The following is a 19,829-nucleotide window of genomic DNA, read 5'->3' on the forward strand; positions in this document are numbered from 1 at the left end:
ACGAGATCACGTAAACAACTCACCGACTCTCCCGATCGAGGTGGTGCTACGTATCTCCATCCTCTAGACTTTGGTGCAACTATAAGGAGTATGCTAGCACTAGGTGAAACAGCTACACCCAGGCCACTCACAATATAATTCCCAAAACGTCTATCATCAAAAGGGCCGTCCTGCCCGCTATTCAAATCAGGGTTCATATGCTCAATATGAATGCAATGCAACATAACTCAAATAATCAATTAACATGCAAGTATGTGATTTTTCCGGAACACTCGAATCAAGTCGGATTCGAGTCATTCGTTCTATTCCATTCCAAGTCATCTTATACCTCTTTTCAACAACGTTGATGCTCCAAACCTGGAAACAACATCGATACAAGAATTCCAAATCAAAATTCCATTCCAAATCAAGTTCAACGATAAAGATAATTCAATTCAACTTTCGAGGATGGATCAACTCGATACCAAACCTCGATCAACTCTTCAACGATTCGAAAGCTGCCAATTCAGAACTCCACGATCTTCAACTAGTCTGCGGAGATAAAATCAATCCAATATCAATCCATTCAAAACGAGCAACTCCCAAAAAAACTCAAACGAATCTCCAATTTCCAAAATCTCAAACCGGCGGCATAACGGCTATAAATTCAACTAACCGAAAATGCAAACAGCATAATATCACTCTAAGCTACTCATATCAATCAACATTCAACCAAAAAAATCCAATTCCAACAAATCACAAAACTCACTTTTTCGAAAATCCCTTCAAAAATTCATAACAAATCCGAATGTCGCTCTAATTCAAAACTGACAGATAATAAACGATCAGAACTCCGCCAAGAACAACATACTAGAATCTAAATCGATTCTAACCACCTCCGAAAAACAAAACATATCCGATCGGAGAAATACTTACGGTATAACGAAGCTCTCTCAGCCGTGATCGCTAATCTGCCTTCAGAAATAATTTCTAACGGACGGATCGTGCTCGGGGTGAAATCCAAAAGCTTGAAAAGCTTATCTCACGCCTTCAATGGAGGAATCGGTTGGGAGAGAAGAGGGTGGAGTGAAGGAGGAGTCAAAACAAGGTATAAATATCTAATTAAGTCCATATTTGCGTTTTAGTCCCTGAAAAATCCGAAATTTGCAAAAAGGACCCTGATCAAAATCAAGTCGGCTCTTGAACTCTGGAATCTCTGATTATCTCAAATAAAGTCAATTAAGATAAAATCGGGGCGTTACACACCTTGTGGCGAGTCAGGTCTGAGGCTGGACGGTCCCGGTGGTTCCCAGCAGGGTTGAATTTGCTACCGTGCAGAGGTAGTTTGTTAGGGACTCTGATACCCTAATTTCGATTTGGTTGTATAAAAAATTATACACTGTTTCTATCGTCGGTTGTATTCTGCCGATTGGATGTGTTGTACTTTGAAATTATCCGCTATTTAACGCTTTAATTATTGTTGCTTGCGCTAATCACTCTGATTAGGTAGTGGATCCGGGTAGGGTCGCTACATTTATTGGTATCAGAGCGCATTGCAACTGGGAATTAGTAAAGCGGATTTTAAGAGTTGTCTGTTGTTATTGACAGATGGCAGATGATGATTACGAGAGTCAGGCTAGCGGTGGTCGTTGGGGTGATCCACCAAGGAGACATCACCATAGACATCATCATGAGGATCATAGGCGTTTTAGTATGAACCGTTTTCTTCAGATGGCTCCTAAGCCATTGGTAGGTGGCGAGGCTCCTGCAGTTGCTGAGGACTGGTTGGAGCGTATGGAGAGTTGTTTTCGAGAGTATCAGTGTAATGAAGCCCAGAAGATGGAGACTTTAGCTTTTGTTCTAGAGGGAAATGCGAAGAGGTGGTGGAGAGCTACTTCTACTTCGTTTATTGCCGCCAGGGGTACCGCTACTTGGGCTGAGTTTAAGTCTTTCTTTGAGAAGCATTACTTTCCTCCAGCTTTGCGTCAGATGAAGGCGAGCGAGTTGCTGAGTTTACGACAGGGTACTATGACCATTGATGAGTACCAGCAGAAATTCTTTGAGCTTCTTTCTTTCAGTCCCCATATTGCGAGTAGCTCAGAGACGATGCACGATCTATTTCTTCAGGGCCTTAACCCTGACATTCATCAGTTGGTTGTCGTGGGCAGAGAGAGGAACTTCGAGAATTTGGTGAACAATTGTCACCAGGCATAGGACAGTCTGCAGAGGAACAGGACTTTCGGATCTTCTGCATCCAGACCATCTAGCTCTTTGGGTCCAAGGGCCCAGTCTTTTAAGAGACAGGGTGGTACTTCTTCTTCTTCTTCCGGATCTGGCGGTGTTCATGTTTTGGTGATTCACGACGTTGTCGTCAGTGCAAACGGAAGCATCACCCAGGACCGTGTCCTCATATCACTGGTGTTTGTTTTCAGTGCGGCCAGGAGGGTCACATGAAGAGGGATTGTCCCACTTTGGCCGGTACAGTGAGTGGTTTGGGGAGTGTTGGTGGTTCTCAGACCACTATCTATCAGCCACCGCGGTATCAGCAGCAGCCTTCGCAGCAGCAGCGTCAGCAGTCATAGTCATCGCAGCGACATCATTCTCAGTCTTCTTCGAGAGGACAGTCATCGCGCCCGCGTGCTCAGGGGCAGGAGTTTGCGCTGAACCATGAGCAGGCTTAGGCAGACAGTGAGAACATGATTGCAGGTACTTTTAGTTTGTGAGGTTTTCCTGCTTATCTTTTGATCGATACCGGTGCTTCGCATTCATTCATATCAGCTCGGTTTGTTAAGAGGCATAGATTACCTTTTGTTTCCTTAGACGTCTTGTTAGCGGTTTCGACTCCGATGGGTCAGGAAGTCTTAGCTAAGCGTCTTGTTTTGGGTTGTATTTTGGGATTTGAGGGACATCTGTTGAGCGCTAACCTGATGGTTTTAGCGATGGATGACTTTGATGGTATCATCGGGATTGATCTTCTGACTTTGTATCGAGCGGTAGTGGATTGCTACCAGAGATTTGTCCAGTTTTGCCCCGAGGATGAGGATGCTTGGTATTTCTATGGTGAGGGAGTGCGACCCCCGATGCCAGTGGTTTCTGCTCTGAAAGCCCGACGTGCTTTAGAGTCTGGCGGGGAAGGCTACCTGATCTATGCGATTGATGCATACTTAGAGGGTCCAGACATGGAGGAGATACCAGTAGTCAGTGAGTTCCCGGATGTGTTTCCCGACGAGATTCCAGGGTTACCACCTGTGCGAGAGATCGAGTTTGGCATTGACTTGTTGCCAGGGACAGCGCCGATTTCCCGAGCACCGTACCGATTAGCTCCATCTGAGATGCGAGAGTTGCAGCAGCAGTTGCAGGATCTTCTTGATAAGGGCTACATTCGACCCAGTGTTTCACCTTGGGGAGCCCCGGTTCTATTCGTCAAGAAGAAGGATGGTTCGATGCGTTTGTGCATTGACTATCGTCAGTTGAACAAAGTGACAGTAAAGAACAAGTATCCTCTCCCGCGGATTGACGATCTGTTTGATCAATTGCAGGGTACTTCTGTCTATTCCAAGATCGACTTGCGTTCTGGGTATCATCAGTTGCGAGTTAGAGACGAGGATGTTTCGAAGACAGCATTTCGTACTCGATATGGGCACTATGAGTTCTTAGTGATGCCATTTGGTCTGACGAATGCTCCACCTGTTTTCGTGGATTTGATGAACAGTGTTTTCCGAGAGCTCTTGGATAAGTTCGTTGTAGTGTTCATCGATGACATCCTTGTGTATTCTCGTAGCATGGATGAGCATGCCTTTCATCTTCATACTATTTTACAGACCTTGCGAGAGCATCAGTTGTATGTTAAGCTCAGCAAGTGTGACTTCTGGATTGACCGAGTTGTGTTCCTTGGTCATGTCATTTCTAGAGATGGAGTATCAGTGGATCCTAGCAAGACAGAGGCTATTCTTAATTGGTCGCGCCCGACGACAGCATCTGAGAATCGTAGTTTCTTGGGTTTGGCCAGATACTACCGTCGATTCGTGGAGAATTTCTCTCAGATAGCCAGGCCTTTGACACAGTTGATGCGAAAGGATGTTTCTTTTGAGTGGTCTTCCACGTGTGAAGACAGTTTTCGTGAGTTGAGACGTCGATTGACGACTGCTCCAGTACTATCCTTGCCGACTGGATCTGGTGGTTTAGTAGTCCACACCGATGCTTCTTTTCAGGGTTTGGGGTGTGTTTTGACTCAAAATGGGCATGTGATTGCCTATGCCTCCAGGCAACTAAAGACTCACGAGGGGAATTATCCCGTACATGATCTAGAGCTTGCAGCCATTGTCTTTGCTCTGAAGATATGGAGTCATTATTTGTACGGTGAACGATTCCAGATTTTTACTGATCATAAGAGTTTGAAGTACCTGTTCACTCAGGCAGATTTGAACATGCGACAGCGCCGTTGGATGGACTTGTTGAAGGACTATGATTGCGAAATCAATTACCATCCAGGATCTTCTAATCCGGTTGCTGATGCGCTTAGTCGCAAGATTTATTTGAGTTCCCTTCGTACCAGTGCAGTGTCACGAATGGTCGAAGAGTGTTGTTCCTTGGGTTTCACTTTCCTTCATAAGAAGGAACCACAGGGAGTTCGTGTTGTGTCTGTGCTTGCCGAGACAGCCTTGTATAGACGTATTCGTGAGACACAGGGTGTTGATCCCAAGATGCAGAGATTAGCCCGATTCACTGAGGGTGAGAATTCAGCTGGTTTCCATTTTCAGGCGGATAGTTTGTTGTGTCTTTCTGGCCGTGTGGTTGTGCCTGATGATTCCACACTTAGAGACGAGATCTTATCGCAAGCTCATCATAGTAGGTTCTCAGTACATCCTGGCAGCATGAAGATGTACAAGGATCTACGTACTCGATTTTGGTGGAAAGGAATGAAGCGCAGCGTTTATCAGTTCGTGTCCCGATGCCTTGTGTGTCAGCAGGTCAAGGCAGAGTATCGTCGACCCGGAGGTCTAATTCACAATCTCGATATTCCTGAGTGGAAGTGGGAGCATGTGACGATGGACTTTGCCACCCACTTGCCTATGTCTTCCAGGAATTGCGACGCGATTTGGGTTGTTGTTGACCGATTGTCAAAATCCGCGCATTTCTTACCATATAATCGGGATTTCACCTTCGACAGGATGGCACGGCTGTATGTGCAAGAAATTGTCCATTTGCATGGTATTCCACTGAGTATTGTGAGCGACAGAGATCCTCGTTTCACCTCAAGATTTTGGGGGAGTTTTCAGCGTGCTCTTGGTACCACTTTGAGTTTGAGCACAGCGTATCATCCAGAGACTGATGGACAATCGGAGAGGACTATCCGTACTCTCGAGGACATGCTTCGAGCTACCGTAATGGATTTTGGCCCAGCATGGCACGATCATTTGCCATTGGTGGAGTTCTCTTATAACAATAGCTACCATAGCAGCATTGGCATGGCACCATTTGAGGCTCTTTATGGACGTCGTTGTCGTACACCTTTGTTTTGGGACGAGGTTGGTGAGCGGCAGGTGGAGGGTCCTCAGATGATTCAGCAGATGACTGATGCAGTAGAATTGATCCGACGCAGGATTAAGGCATCCCAGGATTGACAGGCTAGCTACGCGAACACTCACCGCAGGCCACTTCATTTTGAAGAAGGAGAGTATGTATTCTTGCGTGTATCACCTTTCCGGAAGGTGATGAGGTTCGGTCTCAAGGGTAAGTTGTCACCAAGATTTATTAGTCCTTTCGAGATTCTCGAGAAAGTTGGAGACGTGGCTTATCGTCTAGCCTTGCCACCAAATCTTTCCGAGATCCACCATGTTCCACGTGTCTTTGTTGAGGCAGTATGTGGCGGACGAGTCGCATATTTTGCATCCGACCGAGGTAAAGGTAGATTGGGATCTATCGTATGTGGAGAAACCCCTGCGGATTCTTGACAGGAAGGACAAGGTACTTCGTAACAAGCGAATACCATTGGTTATGGTACAGTGGCAACGCAGAGGTATAGAGGAAGCTACTTGGGAGTTGGAGAGTCGGATGTTAGCCGAGCACCCCGAGTTGTTTTAAGATTTTGTACTCTGTTGTATCGAATGTATATTGTTCAGTTGTAATAAGAGCATTGATTTTGCGTACTATGTTTTTCTTAAGATGTAATTTCGAGGACGAAATTTCTTAAGTGGGGGAGAATATAATAACCCGAAATTAATCAAGGTAATTAAGGTAATTAATTACTAAATTATGCCTAAATAGTCCAAGATAAATCGGACGGTCCGAAGAGGAGTTCGGACAGTCTGAAGTGGATCGAAAGCTCCGTGCCAAGATTGGAGGCTCCGATCGAGATCGAAAGCTCCGTCGGCAAGATTGGAAGCTCCGATCTGGACCAGGGCACACGTCATCATTTACGTCAGCAAGGTGACATCATGGCTGACGTAATATTGAGCGATCGGACGCTCCGAAGGTGCGTTCGGACGGTCCGAACCGGGTTCGGAGGTTCCGATCGCCGTCTATAAATAAGGGGTCCGAGCCCTCATTCTGTGCACCAATTCCCCTCCTCTCCTCTGGTTTTCGAACCTTCTTACTTAGATCTACGGAGTTCTAGGCATCCTATTGGGAATCCGGAAGTTGCCTAGTGATCCCGGCGTCGTAGCGGAGGTGTGCCTAAGTTTTGAGACGATTCTACACCAGCGGGCTGACGACGGACGAAGGTATAATTTGGCTTCCTAAAAATATTTAGGAGTATGCAATAGCTTAGTTAAGGCTTTTAGAGCGTTTATAGTGAAGCATGGACTTTTGCATGTGTAGACGCAGTAGAGCAGATTGGTAGGCTTTGGACCTAGATGGGTGTGCTAGGAGTTGACCTGCAGTGTTAGAGGTACGTAAGTACTAACCGAGATAGCCGGAATGATATTTATACATATGTGTGTGATGCATGATGTATGTGCTGTATTGGCTATGTTTTACTGTTTTTAGCACATGCATATGTTTTTACGGAGACTGCATCGGGATGATGTGAGTCATGACAGTTTCCATCAGTCGAGGCGATTCTTCCTGAGGATTCGTGTCTTGGGAATATACGAGTACCACGCGGAGTCGCTCTCTTGCCCGGTACTGTGTATTCCAGGCGCCATGAGTAAAGTGATTTAACCCTGATTTTTAAAGTCATGTGCATGCTTATATTTCTATTTATATCATTGCTTCCGTATTGAGCGTAGTCGCTCACGCCCTTTATGTTTCGTGTCTTGGGACACCTTGTGGCGAGTCAGGTCTGAGGCTGGACGGTCCCGGTGGTTTCCAGCAGGGTTGAAGTTGCTACCGTGCAGAGGTAGTTTGTTAGGGACTCTGATACCCTAATTTCGATTTGGTTGTATAAAGAATTATACACTGTTTCTATCGTCGGTTGTATTCTGTCGATTGGATTTGTTGTACTTTGGAATTATCCGCTATTTAATGCTTTAATTATTGTTGCTTGCGCTAATCACTCTGATTAGGTAGTGGATCCGGGTAGGGTCGCTACAGACAATTACAATAATAATATGATCGCTGGTTAATTTAAATAATTATAGTTTCATATTAACTCTTACTAATATTAAATTTAAACCTGTCGGTAAAGGCTTTTGTTTAATATAAAATAATTCGCAAATATCATTTTAACTTCGCTTCCACATTTCATTTCTCTTAATTTTCTCTCTATGTTATATTCATCTTTTAATGTTTTAAACAACTATTAAAGTGATACAAATTCTTTAAGGTCCTGCTTGGATGAGTGGATTTGGGCTGATTTGGATTTCAAATCCATGGCCCAAATCCACTCCACCTGTTTGGCTGACCCATTGATTTGAAATTGCAAATCTATTGATTTGGGCCATGGATTTATACCCTAGTTTTCAACCGATATAAATCCATACCTACGGCCGCTGATTTGAAATCTTCTCCGCTTCAAGGTTTTTTCTTCCCGGCGATGGTGTGGATCGTGCACCATTTTGCATTCTTCATGTTTTCTTCAAGCCAAAACGCTAATCGATTCCCTGGATTTGGATTCCCTGAAGCAATCCCAGCACCTCATGTACGTTTATATGATCGTGCACGATTTTGCATTATTGATCCTCTATTATGAAGTTAATTCATGTTTTTACTTTTGGAAAAAATGTTTCAGATTGGGGAGATTGCATGACAGCAACACTGTCGTACTTTATGAATATTCCAAAAATTGTTTTGCAGATGTGTCTGCCGATTTTTCCAGGAACATCCGCCTCTTACTATCCATGATATCTGATCTCGATTACATCTTTCAAAAGCTTAGGTGCGTAATCTTTCATTTCCTGTGGTAGTTTTTAGGTAAATTTGTTTGAAATTCATGCGGTATGTGTGATTTGAGCTGATTTCTTTGTATTTATTAATGTATGTTGTGATCCCCGATAATTATCTTTCTTTATTTTCAATGGTTTTAAGAATGGGGATTTGCTAGAATTAAGAAAGAAAGACGGCTTCTTGTTGGGGTATGAAATTTATACATCTCTTACTTGTGAGTTGCTTGTTAGAAATTTTTTGCATGATATTTGTAGATGCAAATTTGTGGGTGGGAGTGCCTTGTTTGCACATTCTGTCCTGTTCAAATTGGTTGAGATTGGTTCCTCGATTACGATAAGTGGTCCACTTTTGCACATCTCCAAACTTGTAATTAAGCTGTAGATCGAAGTATATATGCTGGGAATCTGATGGATTATTACGGGTAATTCGAGGGTACCCAAACTCCAGAAACTTGGGAGAAGAAGAGAGTAAATTTTAGATAACGTTCATATCCCTTTTCATTCATTAACCGTTCCTTAAATATACATCAAGCATTAACAGTTTCCTAATTACACATATTAAGCAGTACAAATTCATGATTCCTTCACACGTGTAGTAACAAATTAACTTCTCCAGTATCTAAACATGTGTAGAGGTGATGTGTGCATTCTCTATCTTGGAGTCTTCCTTGGATGACATGTATGTTTCCAAATGGTTGAGAATGTATTCATTCTGCCACGTTGGTTCTCTTGTTATTCTTGAGGATCGCCTTTGCTCTGTGAGAGTTGTGTTCGTATCAGAATCAAAATCTGAGGCATTCACGTGAATTTGGTTGATTTTAAGTACCATCTTAATGAAGTGTGATGGGAATTGCATGTGCTTAGTATTGGGAAATAAAAACTAGTTTAGCTGTGCTTGTTAAAGTTCTTTGTATCTTGCTTAGGATGGTGAGTAAAAATGTGATATGAGTAAGTTCTACTGCTTCTTGTTCAATTGGTGTCATCTAACTTTTGCTTTGATCTTAATTTTCTATCTTGTACAAGCTTTGAGTTAAGTTGAGTTTGCACTTCTGGCAAATGCATAAAATATGTTGAAGCTGTTAGCTTGCAAAATATAATGCAACAAAAAACTACATCACTCACATTTTCGGCTTCCATTCATGCCTTGAGTTTGTAAAACTTATGTTTTGATCTTTTCCTTCAAACCCCTTAGGCCATCTCCAACCCAAAACTTCATTTTAAAGCAGCTCTACTCTAAAATAGTGCAATTTTTGCACCAAATATAACATTCATCTTCAACCCACTTACTTCAAATCTTACTCTAAAAAGAATATTCTCGAAATATTCCTTTTACTTTACTTTTTTAGATTACTTTTTATTATTTATAAACATATATATTTAAAAATTTTCATTAATTAATTATATTAATATTATAATATTAATAATAAAAATAATATTACTAAAATAATATATATATTAATTTCGAATTATTATAATAATATATTATAAGAAATTAAACATAATTTATTCCAAATGATGAAATAAAATAAAAGTACATGATATAAATTTAAACAAAACAATACAATTCAAATATTTGAATGACCATATTCATCCCATAAATGTTCAATTAAAGCATTTCGTAATGCATAATGGACGTCTTTGTTTTTTATTTTTTTATAGCGACCAAGAAATTCTTGAAATCTGACATGATCATTGGCAGCAATTTCTACAACTGGAGTTGGTGTTTCCCTCGCATCTTGAATTGGTGCACTGAGATCTCGTTCATCTTCAATGATCATATTGTGAATTATAATACATGATTTCATTATATCATGCAAATGATTTTTTTCCAACCACGTGCTGGAGATGCCACAATCGCAAACCGTGATTGAAGAACGCCAAATGCACGCTCCACATCTTTTCTGCACGACTCTTGTTTCATCGCAAAATACTGCTTCTTTGGATCACGTGGATCATGGATAGTTTGTACAATAGTTGACCATTTAGGATAGATACCATCAGCTAAATAATACCTAGTTTCATATTCTTTGCCTCCAATAGTATAGTGAGCTGGGGGAGCAATTCCATCTGCAAGATTAGAAAATAAACTGGATGACTCTAAAACATTTATATCATTATTGGAGCCAGGCATACCAAAATATGCATGTCATATCCAAAGATCGTAATCAGCCACAGCTTCTAAAATTATTGTTGGAGAACCACTACGGCCTGCATATTGTCCAGCCCAAGCAGTGGGACAATTTTTCCACTTTCAATGCATACAGTCAAGACTTCCCAACATTCCAGGAAAACCTCTTTGTTTTCCAATATAGAGAAGTCTGGCAAAATCATTGGCAGTAGGCGATCTCAAGTACTGCTCTGAAAAAACGTTCACTATAGCCTGACAAAAACGTTTCATACACTGAATTGCAGTAGATTCACCTATTTGGATGTATTCATCAGTAGCATCAGCAGGTAAGGCATATGCTAACATTCTCAATGCAGCTGTAGCTTTTTGATTAGTCGATAACCCGAGCGGTCCGACATTATCACTTCGTTGTACGAAGTAAGTATCATGATTTTTTACTGCATCCACTATCCGGAGTAACAGATTTCGAGACATTCAAAATCGTCGTCTGAACATTGCTTCATTATATACTGGATTCTCGGAAAAATAATCGTTGAACAACCTTTGATCAGCAATTTCTCGATCACGTCGGATTACTATGTGACCTGGAATTGACCATCCATGTGTGACTTTTTGGTCTTGTTGGATCACGTAGGCAGCAACTAAATCTCTTTCTCGAAGTATAGTACTCAGTACTACCATTCTATTATCCGAAAATAGAATATCATTCTCATTGTCAGACGATGAGCTAGAGTACATTGCATTATTGATAAAAGATGTACTCATTTAAATTTAGAGTGAATCGATATAATAGTTGTATGAAAATATGAGATATCGCGAGCTTATATAGTGGTATGGTGTGAGGTGAATGAGGTAGGTGATTCAAAAGAGTTAGGTGATATTAGTGTTAGGTGAGGAGGTAGGTGAGTGAGGGGTAGGTGAGGAGGTAGGTGAGGTGAGGTGAGGGGTAGGTAAGGTGAGTGTTAGGTGAAGTGGGGTGGTAGGTGAGATTTGTGGTAGGTGATACATATTTTACTATAAATAGATCATATGTGTTTGGTTAACATCAAACAATACAACTTCAATCAAATAATCTATTTGTTCATAGTCTCTCGATGGATTCCAGTATCCGATCAACAAATTATGCTATTGAAGAAGATAAATTGTTGTGTCATGTTTATCTTGACGTGTCACAAAATCCTATCATCGGTATAAATCAATCAAAAGAGCAGTTTTGGAGTCGCATTGAAGAAGCTTACAATGTTGGCAAATCAGAGAGAATGCAAGAACGCAATAAAAGATCAATGCAATGTCGCATGCAAGTTATCCTTCGGGCAGTTAGAAAGTTGTGTGGTTGTGTTAGTATTATTGAGAAACTCAACCCAAGTGGCGCATCTGAAGAAGATATTGTAAGTATTTTTTATTTAAATAGCACTGGATATTATACGTTAATTTATACGAGTTGGATATTATGTGCAGTTGAACCGCGCAAAAGATTTGATGATGCAAGATAAAAATTTTACAAAAGGATTCAAATTTGATCATGTGTGGCCTATCTTGAAAGAAATGGAGAAATTCTCGGCCGAAGACAGTGCACCGAAGGCAATACCCAGACAACAAGTCACAAATTTGGATTCATCACAGTCGGATACTCAAGGACCAGAATCTCCGATATCAGGTTCCCAAGGAATCAATTCATTTGAAATTAATTTAAGTAGTGATGATAACGCAGGTGGCACTTCTAACCGACCTCTTGGAGTGAAAAAATCCAAATTAAAGAAAAAAAAAGAAGAACATGTTTCAGAATTAATTTCTTCGATGAAGGAAGGACATCGCGAGATTCTCAGTGTACTACAACAGGGACGTAGCGATACTCGTGAGATGAGGATGCTAGCATTGCAAAATGAGCAGAAAAAAATATCACTTCGTCAAGAACAATTAGCATTGGCTAAACATCAAGAGGAAAACAAAATTTTATACATAGATGTTAGCACAATTGGAGATCCTGTGCTGCGCCAAATTGTTGAGAATAATCGAGCAAGAATTATGCAGAAAAGAGAAGAAGAACGTCGTCAACAAGAAGGCAACTCATTTGGCCAATATTTTGGTGATATTGGAGGATCTGGTTCTGGATCAGATTTTCCAAATTATTGATGATTTAGTTTGTTTCTGGTTTATCATCTTTGCATTTATTCAGTATTTGATTCTGTATTTTAATTTCAGTTGTGTGTTTCAATGCTTAGTTATGTATTTTAATTTGTATTTTTATTATAAATTTATGTTGAATGTTTAATTCAATCATATAATTCGTATTATTTATTTACATTGTCTAATATTCTCCAAAATTATTAAATATTTTAATTATTATAACACAAAATATTTATTCCATAAATAATACCATAACTACAAATCATTATTAATATTTAAATTTTTTTAAAATTATTATTAATTTATATAAATTTAATAAAATTATTTATTATATAAATAAAAAAATAACAAAAAAAAAGAATTAAAACAAAAGTAAAAGAGCCCTCGAATTACAAAATGGCGTTTCACGCCATTTTGAAGCAGGGTTTCTTTCCAACCCTGGACGCTACTTTAAAGTAGCGTCCAATGGTTTTTAACCCTGCGTCAGATTTGACGCAGGGAGACCCCTGCGCCACATTTGGCGCAGGGGTCTTTTACCTTTTTTTTTGTACTTTTTTATTGTTATTTATTATTTATATAATAAATAGTTTTATTAAATTAATATAAAATAATAATAATTTAAAAATAAAATTTTAAATATTAATAATGATTTGTAATTCGAGGGCTCTTTTACTTTTGTTTTAATTCTTTTTTTTTTGTTATTTTTTTATTTATATAATAAATAATTTTATTAAATTTATATAAATTAATAATAATTTTTAAAAAAATTTAAATATTAATAATGATTTGTAGTTATGGTATTATTTATGGAATAAATATTTTGTGTTATAATAATTAAAATATTTAATAATTTTGGAGAATATTAGACAATGTAAATAAATAATACGAATTATATAATTGAATTAAACATTCAACATAAATTTATAATAAAAATACAAATTCAAATACATAACTAAGCATTGAAACACACAACTGAAATTAAAATACATAATCAAATACTGAATAAATGCAAAGATGATAAACCAGAAACAAACTACATCATCAATAATTTGGAAAATCTGATCACCAGATCCTCCAATATCACCAAAATTGGCCAAATGAGTTGCCTTCTTGTTGACGACGTTCTTCTTCTCTTTTCTGCATAATTCTTGCTCGATCATTCTCAACAATTTGGCGCAGCACGGGATCTCCAATTGTGCTAACATCCATGTATAAAATTTTGTTTTCCTCTTGATGTTTAGCCAATGCTAATTGTTCTTGACGAATTGATATTTTTTTTTGCTCATTTTGCAATGCTAGCATCCTCATCTCACGAGTATCGCTACATCCCTGTTGTAGTACACTGAGAATCTCGCGATGTCCTTCCTTCATCGAAGAAATTAATTCTGAAACATGTTCTTTTTTTTTCTTTAATTTGGATTTTTTCACTCCAAGAGGTCGGTTAGAAGTGCCACCTGCATTATCATCACTACTTAAATTAATTTCAAATGAATTGATTCCTTGGGAACCTGATATCGGAGATTCTGGTCCTTGAGTATCCAACTGTAATGAATCCAAATTTGTGACTTGTTGTCTGGGTATTGCCTTTGGTGCACTGTCTTCGGTCGAGAATTTCTCCATTTCTTTCAAGATAGGCCACACATGATCAAATTTGAATCCTTTTGTAAAATTTTTATCTTGCATCATCAAATCTTTTGCGCGGTTCAACTGCACATAATATCCAACTCGTATAAATTAACGTATAATATCCAGTGCTATTTAAATAAAAAATACTTACAATATCTTCTTCAGAGCAGCTGAGCATATGCTAGAATCACGCGCCACTTGGGTTGAGTTTCTCAATAATACTAACACAACCACACAACTTTCTAGCTGCCCGAAGGATAACTTGCATGCGACATTGCATTGATCTTTTATTGCGTTCTTGCATTCTCTCTGATTTGCCAACATTGTAAGCTTCTTCAATGCGACTCCAAAACCGCTCTTTTGATTGATTTATACCGATGATAGGATTTTGTGACACGTCAAGATAAACATGACACAACAATTTATCTTCTTCAATAGCATAATTTGTTGATCGGATACTGGAATCCATCGAGAGACTATGAACAAATAGATTATTTGATTGAAGTTGTATTGTTTGATGTTAACCAAACACATATGATCTATTTATAGTAAAATATGTATCACCTACCACACATCTCACCTACTACCCCACTTCACCTAACACTCACCTCACCTACCCCTCACCTCACCTCACCTCACCTACCTCCTCACCTACCCCTCACTCATCTACCTCCTCACCTAACACTAATATCACTTAACTTTTTTGCATCACCTACCTCATTCACCTCACACCATACCACTATATAAGCTCGCGATATCTCATATTTTCATACAACTATTATATCGATTCACTCTAAATTTAAATGAGTACATCTTTTATCAATAATGCAATGTACTCTAGCTCATCGTCTGACAATGAGGATGATATTCTATTTTCGGATAATAGAATGGTAGTACTGAGTACTATACTTCGAGAAAGAGATTTAGTTGCTGCCATCCAACAAGACCAAAAAGTCACACATGGAGGGTCAATTCCAGGTCACATAGTAATCCGACGTGACCGAGAAATTGCTGATCAAAGGTTGTTCAACGATTATTTTTCCGAGAATCCAGTATATAATGAAGCAATGTTCAGACGATGATTTCGAATGTCTCAAAATCTGTTCCTCCGGATAGTGGATGCAGTAAAAAATCATGATACTTACTTCGTACAACGAAGTGATAATGTCGGACGGCTCGGGTTATCGACTAATCAAAAAGCTACAGCTGCATTGAGAATGTTAGCATATGCCTTACCTGCTGATGCTACAGATGAATACATCCAAATAGGTGAATCTACTACAATTCAGTGTATGAAACGTTTTTGTCAGGCTATAGTGAACGTTTTTTCAGAGCAGTACTTGAGATCGCCTACTGCCAATGATGTTGCCAGACTTCTTTATATTGGAAAACAAAGAGGTTTTCCTGGAATGTTGGGAAGTCTCGACTGTATGCATTGAAAGTGGAAAAATTGTCCCATTGCTTTGGCTGGACAATATGCAGGCCGTAGTGGTTCTCCAACAATAATTTTAGAAGCTGTGGCTGATTACGATCTTTGGATATGCCATGCATATTTTGGTATGCCTGGCTCCAATAATGATATAAATGTTTTAGAGTCATCCAGTCTATTTTTTAATCTTGCAGATGGAATTGCTCCCCCAGCTCACTATACTATTGGAGGCAAAGAATATGAAATTAGGTATTATTTAGCTGATGGTATCTATCCTAAATGCTCAACTATTATACAAACTATCCATGATCCACGTGGTCCAAAGAAGCAGTATTTTGCGATGAAACAAGAGTCGTGCAGAAAAGATATGGAGCGTGCATTTGGCGTTCTTCAATCACGGTTTGCGATTGTGGCATTTCCAGCACGTGGTTGGAAGAAAAATCATTTGCATGATATAATAAAATCATGTATTATAATGCACAATATGATCATTGAAGATGAACGAGATCTCAGTGCACCAATTCAAGATGCGAGGGAAACACCAACTCCAGTTGTAGAAATTGCTGCCAATGATCATGTCAGATTTCAAGAATTTCTCGGTCGCTATAAAAAAATAAAAAACAAAGACGCCCATTATGCATTACGAAATGCTTTAATTGACCATTTATGGGATGAATATGGTCATTCAAATATTTGAATTGTATTGTTTTGTTTAAATTTATATCATGTACTTTTATTTTATTTCATCATTTGGAATAAATTATGTTTAATTTCTTATAATATATTATTATAATAATTCGAAATTAATATATATATTATTTTAGTAATATTATTTTTATTATTAATATTATAATATTAATATAATTAATTAATGAAAATTTTTAAATATATATGTTTATAAATAATAAAAAGTAATCTAAAAAAGTAAAGTAAAAGGAATATTCCGAGAATATTCTTTTTAGAGTAAGATTTGAAGTAAGTGGGTTGGAGATGAATGTTATATTTGGTGCAGAAATTGCACTATTTTAGAGTAGAGCTGCTTTAAAATGAAGTTTTGGGTTGGAGATGGCCTAAGGGGTTTGAAGGAAAAGATCAAAACATAAGTTTTACAAACTCAAGGCATGAATGGAAGCCGAAAATGTGAGTGATGTAGTTTTTTGTTGCATTATATTTTGCAAGCTAACAGCTTCAACATATTTTATGCATTTGCCAGAAGTGCAAACTCAACTTAACTCAAAGCTTGTACAAGATAGAAAATTAAGATCGAAGCAAAAGTTAGATGACACCAATTGAACAAGAAGCCGTAGAAGTTACTCATATCACATTTTCACTCACCATCCTAAGCAAGATACAAAGAACTTTAACAAGCACAGCTAAACTAGTTTTTATTTCCCAATACTAAGCACATGCAATTCCCATCACACTTCATTAAGATGGTACTTAAAATCAACCAAATTCACGTGAATGCCTCAGATTTTGATTCTGATACGAACACAACTCTCACAGAGCAAAGACGATCCTCAAGAATAACAAGAGAACCAACGTGGCAGAATGAATACATTCTCAACCATTTGGAAACAGACATGTAATCCAAGGAAGACTCCAAGATAGAGAATGCACACATCACCTCTACACATGTTTAGATACCGGAGAAGTTAATTTGTTACTACACGTGTGAAGGAATCATGAATTTGTACTGCTTAATATGTGTAATTAGGAAACTGTTAATGCTTGATGTATATTTAAGGAATGGTTAATGAATGAAAAGGGATATGAACGTTATCTAAAATTTACTCTCTTCTTCTCCCAAGTTTCTGGAGTTTGGGTACCCTCGAATTACCCGTAATAATCCATCAGATTCCCAGCATATATACTTCGATCTACAGCTTAATTACAAGTTTGGAGATGTGAAAAAGTGGACCACTTATCGTAATCGAGGAACCAATCTCAACCAATTTGAACAGGACATAATGTGCAAACAAGGCACTCCCACCCACAAATTTGCATCTACAAATATCATGCAAAAAATTTCTAACAAGCAACTCACAAGTAAGAGATGTATAAATTTCATACCCCAACAAGAAGCCGTCTTTCTTTCTTAATTCTAGCAAATCCCCATTCTTAAAACCATTGAAAATAAAGAAAGATAATTATCGGGGATCACAACATACATTAATAAATACAAAGAAATCAGCTCAAATCACACATACCGCATGAATTTCAAACAAATTTACCTAAAAACTACCACATAAAATGAAAGATTACGCACCTAAGCTTTTGAAAGATGTAATCGAGATCAGATATCATGGATAGTAAGAGGCGGATGTTCCTGGAAAAATTGGCAGACACATCTGCAAAACAATTTTCGGAATATTCATTAAAGTGCGACAGTGTTGCTGTCATGCAATCTCCCCAATCTGAAACAATTTTTCGAAAAGTAAAAACATGAATTAACTTCAAAATAGAGGATCAATAATGCAAAATCGTGCACGATCATATAAACGTACATGAGGTGCTGGGATTGCTTCAGGGAATCCAAATCCAGGGAATCGATTAGCGTTTTGGCTTGAAGAAAACATGAAGAATGCAAAATGGTGCACGATCCATACCGTCGCCGGGAAGAAAAAACCTTGAAGCGGAGAAGATTTCAAATCAGCGGCCGTAGGTATGGATTTATATCGGTTGAAAACTAGGGTATAAATCCATGGCCCAAATCAATAGATTTGCAATTTCAAATCAATGGGTCAGCCAAACAGGTGGAGTGGATTTGGGCCATGGATTTGAAATCCAAATCAGCCCAAATCCACTCATCCAAGCAGGACCTTAAAGAATTTGTATCACTTCAATAGTTGTTTAAAACATTAAAAGATGAATATAACATAGAGAGAAAATTAAGAGAAATGAAATGTGGAAGCGAAGTTAAAATTTTGATTTACTGTAAACTTTGAATAGTTGTATCTCAACTACTAATGTTGTATCTAATCATCAACCAATCTTGCTTGATTCCACTAGAAAAAATGCACTAGTTCAACCAAAAAATTGTCGATTGAATCTCAAAGAGGCTGTAGAAAATCTTTGAATACTATACACGTTCGATCAAGCCTTGAAAACTGACAATCTATAAATATCCTGTAACAAATAATCAAGCTAGTCTCAGAAGACATGGTTGACGATCCTTGGTACCAAGCTGGGTACAATCTCAAGTCTTAAATCAAGTCAACTCTTCCTGATAAGAATACTTACCCTAGTTGTAACTTGTCTTCTGTAGTGACCCTGCATTGAATCACCTACTAACTAGAAACTATGACATGCATTAATCTTAATTAAAACATTTGTGGAGAATCTAATTTCTGATTAATGATGAAAAAAATCGTAATGTTGTTTGAGTAACAAAGTATTGAGTTGTCACTAATTACTGGTTATTCAATATTCACTACTCACTTTCAGCATTTTTTGGCTTCTGAAGAGAAAATGGAATCTCAAATCAAGCATGCTATAGTGGTGAAGGTGATTGGAAGAACCGGCTCCCATGGGCATGTGACCAAAGTGAGAGTCAAGTTTATTGATGACCAGAACCGATTTATCATGAGAAATGTCAAGGGACCTGTTAGATAGGGTGATGTTCTCACTCTCCTCGAGTCTGAAAGAGAAGCTCGCCGGTTGCATTGAGCACTCTGTTTTTTTTTCCTGGCCGAGAAATGCATTCTAATTTCAGTGCTTTATAATTGTTTTTCATAGTTTTCTAGTATGAATTTCAGAAACTTATCTTTTTGTGGTTTTGTTTAGATACTGAGACTGAAACCTGTGAGGATGATAGACTTATATTGCAAAGGAGGCTTGCTGCTTCTGCTGTTGAAATTGAAAAACAGGTAAAACTGTCCAGGCTTTCTGAAATTAGCAATATAAAACATTGAATGTTTATGCATAAACATATATCATTTTGTGGACCATGCAGAGAATGAAATGTTTTCAATGAGCTGGAAAGAATATCATAAGGCTGGGAGGAACTGTTTGATTTTGAATAAGTATTTCATATCCTTTACTGAACGAACATTGTGTGCATTCAATCTCTTAGAAATTTCTTTGCAATACCTTAATGTTCTGATTCGACCATCATAAAGAGAAAATAGTCGGTTGATTCAAATAATTTCTTTCCAATGCTTTTTTTTCTTTTTTTTTAAATAAAAGTGTCCTGAGTCGTCCTCTTCTACAAACA

The 19,829-nt window shown here is 38.3% G+C and overlaps 2 protein-coding genes across 2 annotated transcripts; one reads left to right on the forward strand and one right to left on the reverse strand.

The window, feature by feature from the left end:
• The first annotated feature begins 11,525 nt into the window (after positions 1-11,525).
• LOC140889517 (uncharacterized) lies at positions 11,526-12,564 on the forward strand. Its single transcript, XM_073297232.1, has 3 exons — positions 11,526-11,819; positions 11,890-12,012; positions 12,235-12,564. The coding sequence occupies exons 1-3, from the start codon at positions 11,526-11,528 to the stop codon at positions 12,562-12,564; spliced, it is 747 nt and encodes a 248-aa protein (XP_073153333.1).
• Positions 12,565-13,638: 1,074 nt separating this feature from the next.
• LOC140889518 (uncharacterized) lies at positions 13,639-14,178 on the reverse strand. Its single transcript, XM_073297233.1, has one exon. The coding sequence runs from the start codon at positions 14,176-14,178 to the stop codon at positions 13,639-13,641; it is 540 nt and encodes a 179-aa protein (XP_073153334.1).
• Positions 14,179-19,829: the final 5,651 nt, after the last annotated feature.

This window comes from Henckelia pumila, chromosome 3 (assembly GCF_033568475.1).
Source record: "Henckelia pumila isolate YLH828 chromosome 3, ASM3356847v2, whole genome shotgun sequence".
NCBI classification, from domain to species: Eukaryota; Viridiplantae; Streptophyta; class Magnoliopsida; order Lamiales; family Gesneriaceae; genus Henckelia; species Henckelia pumila.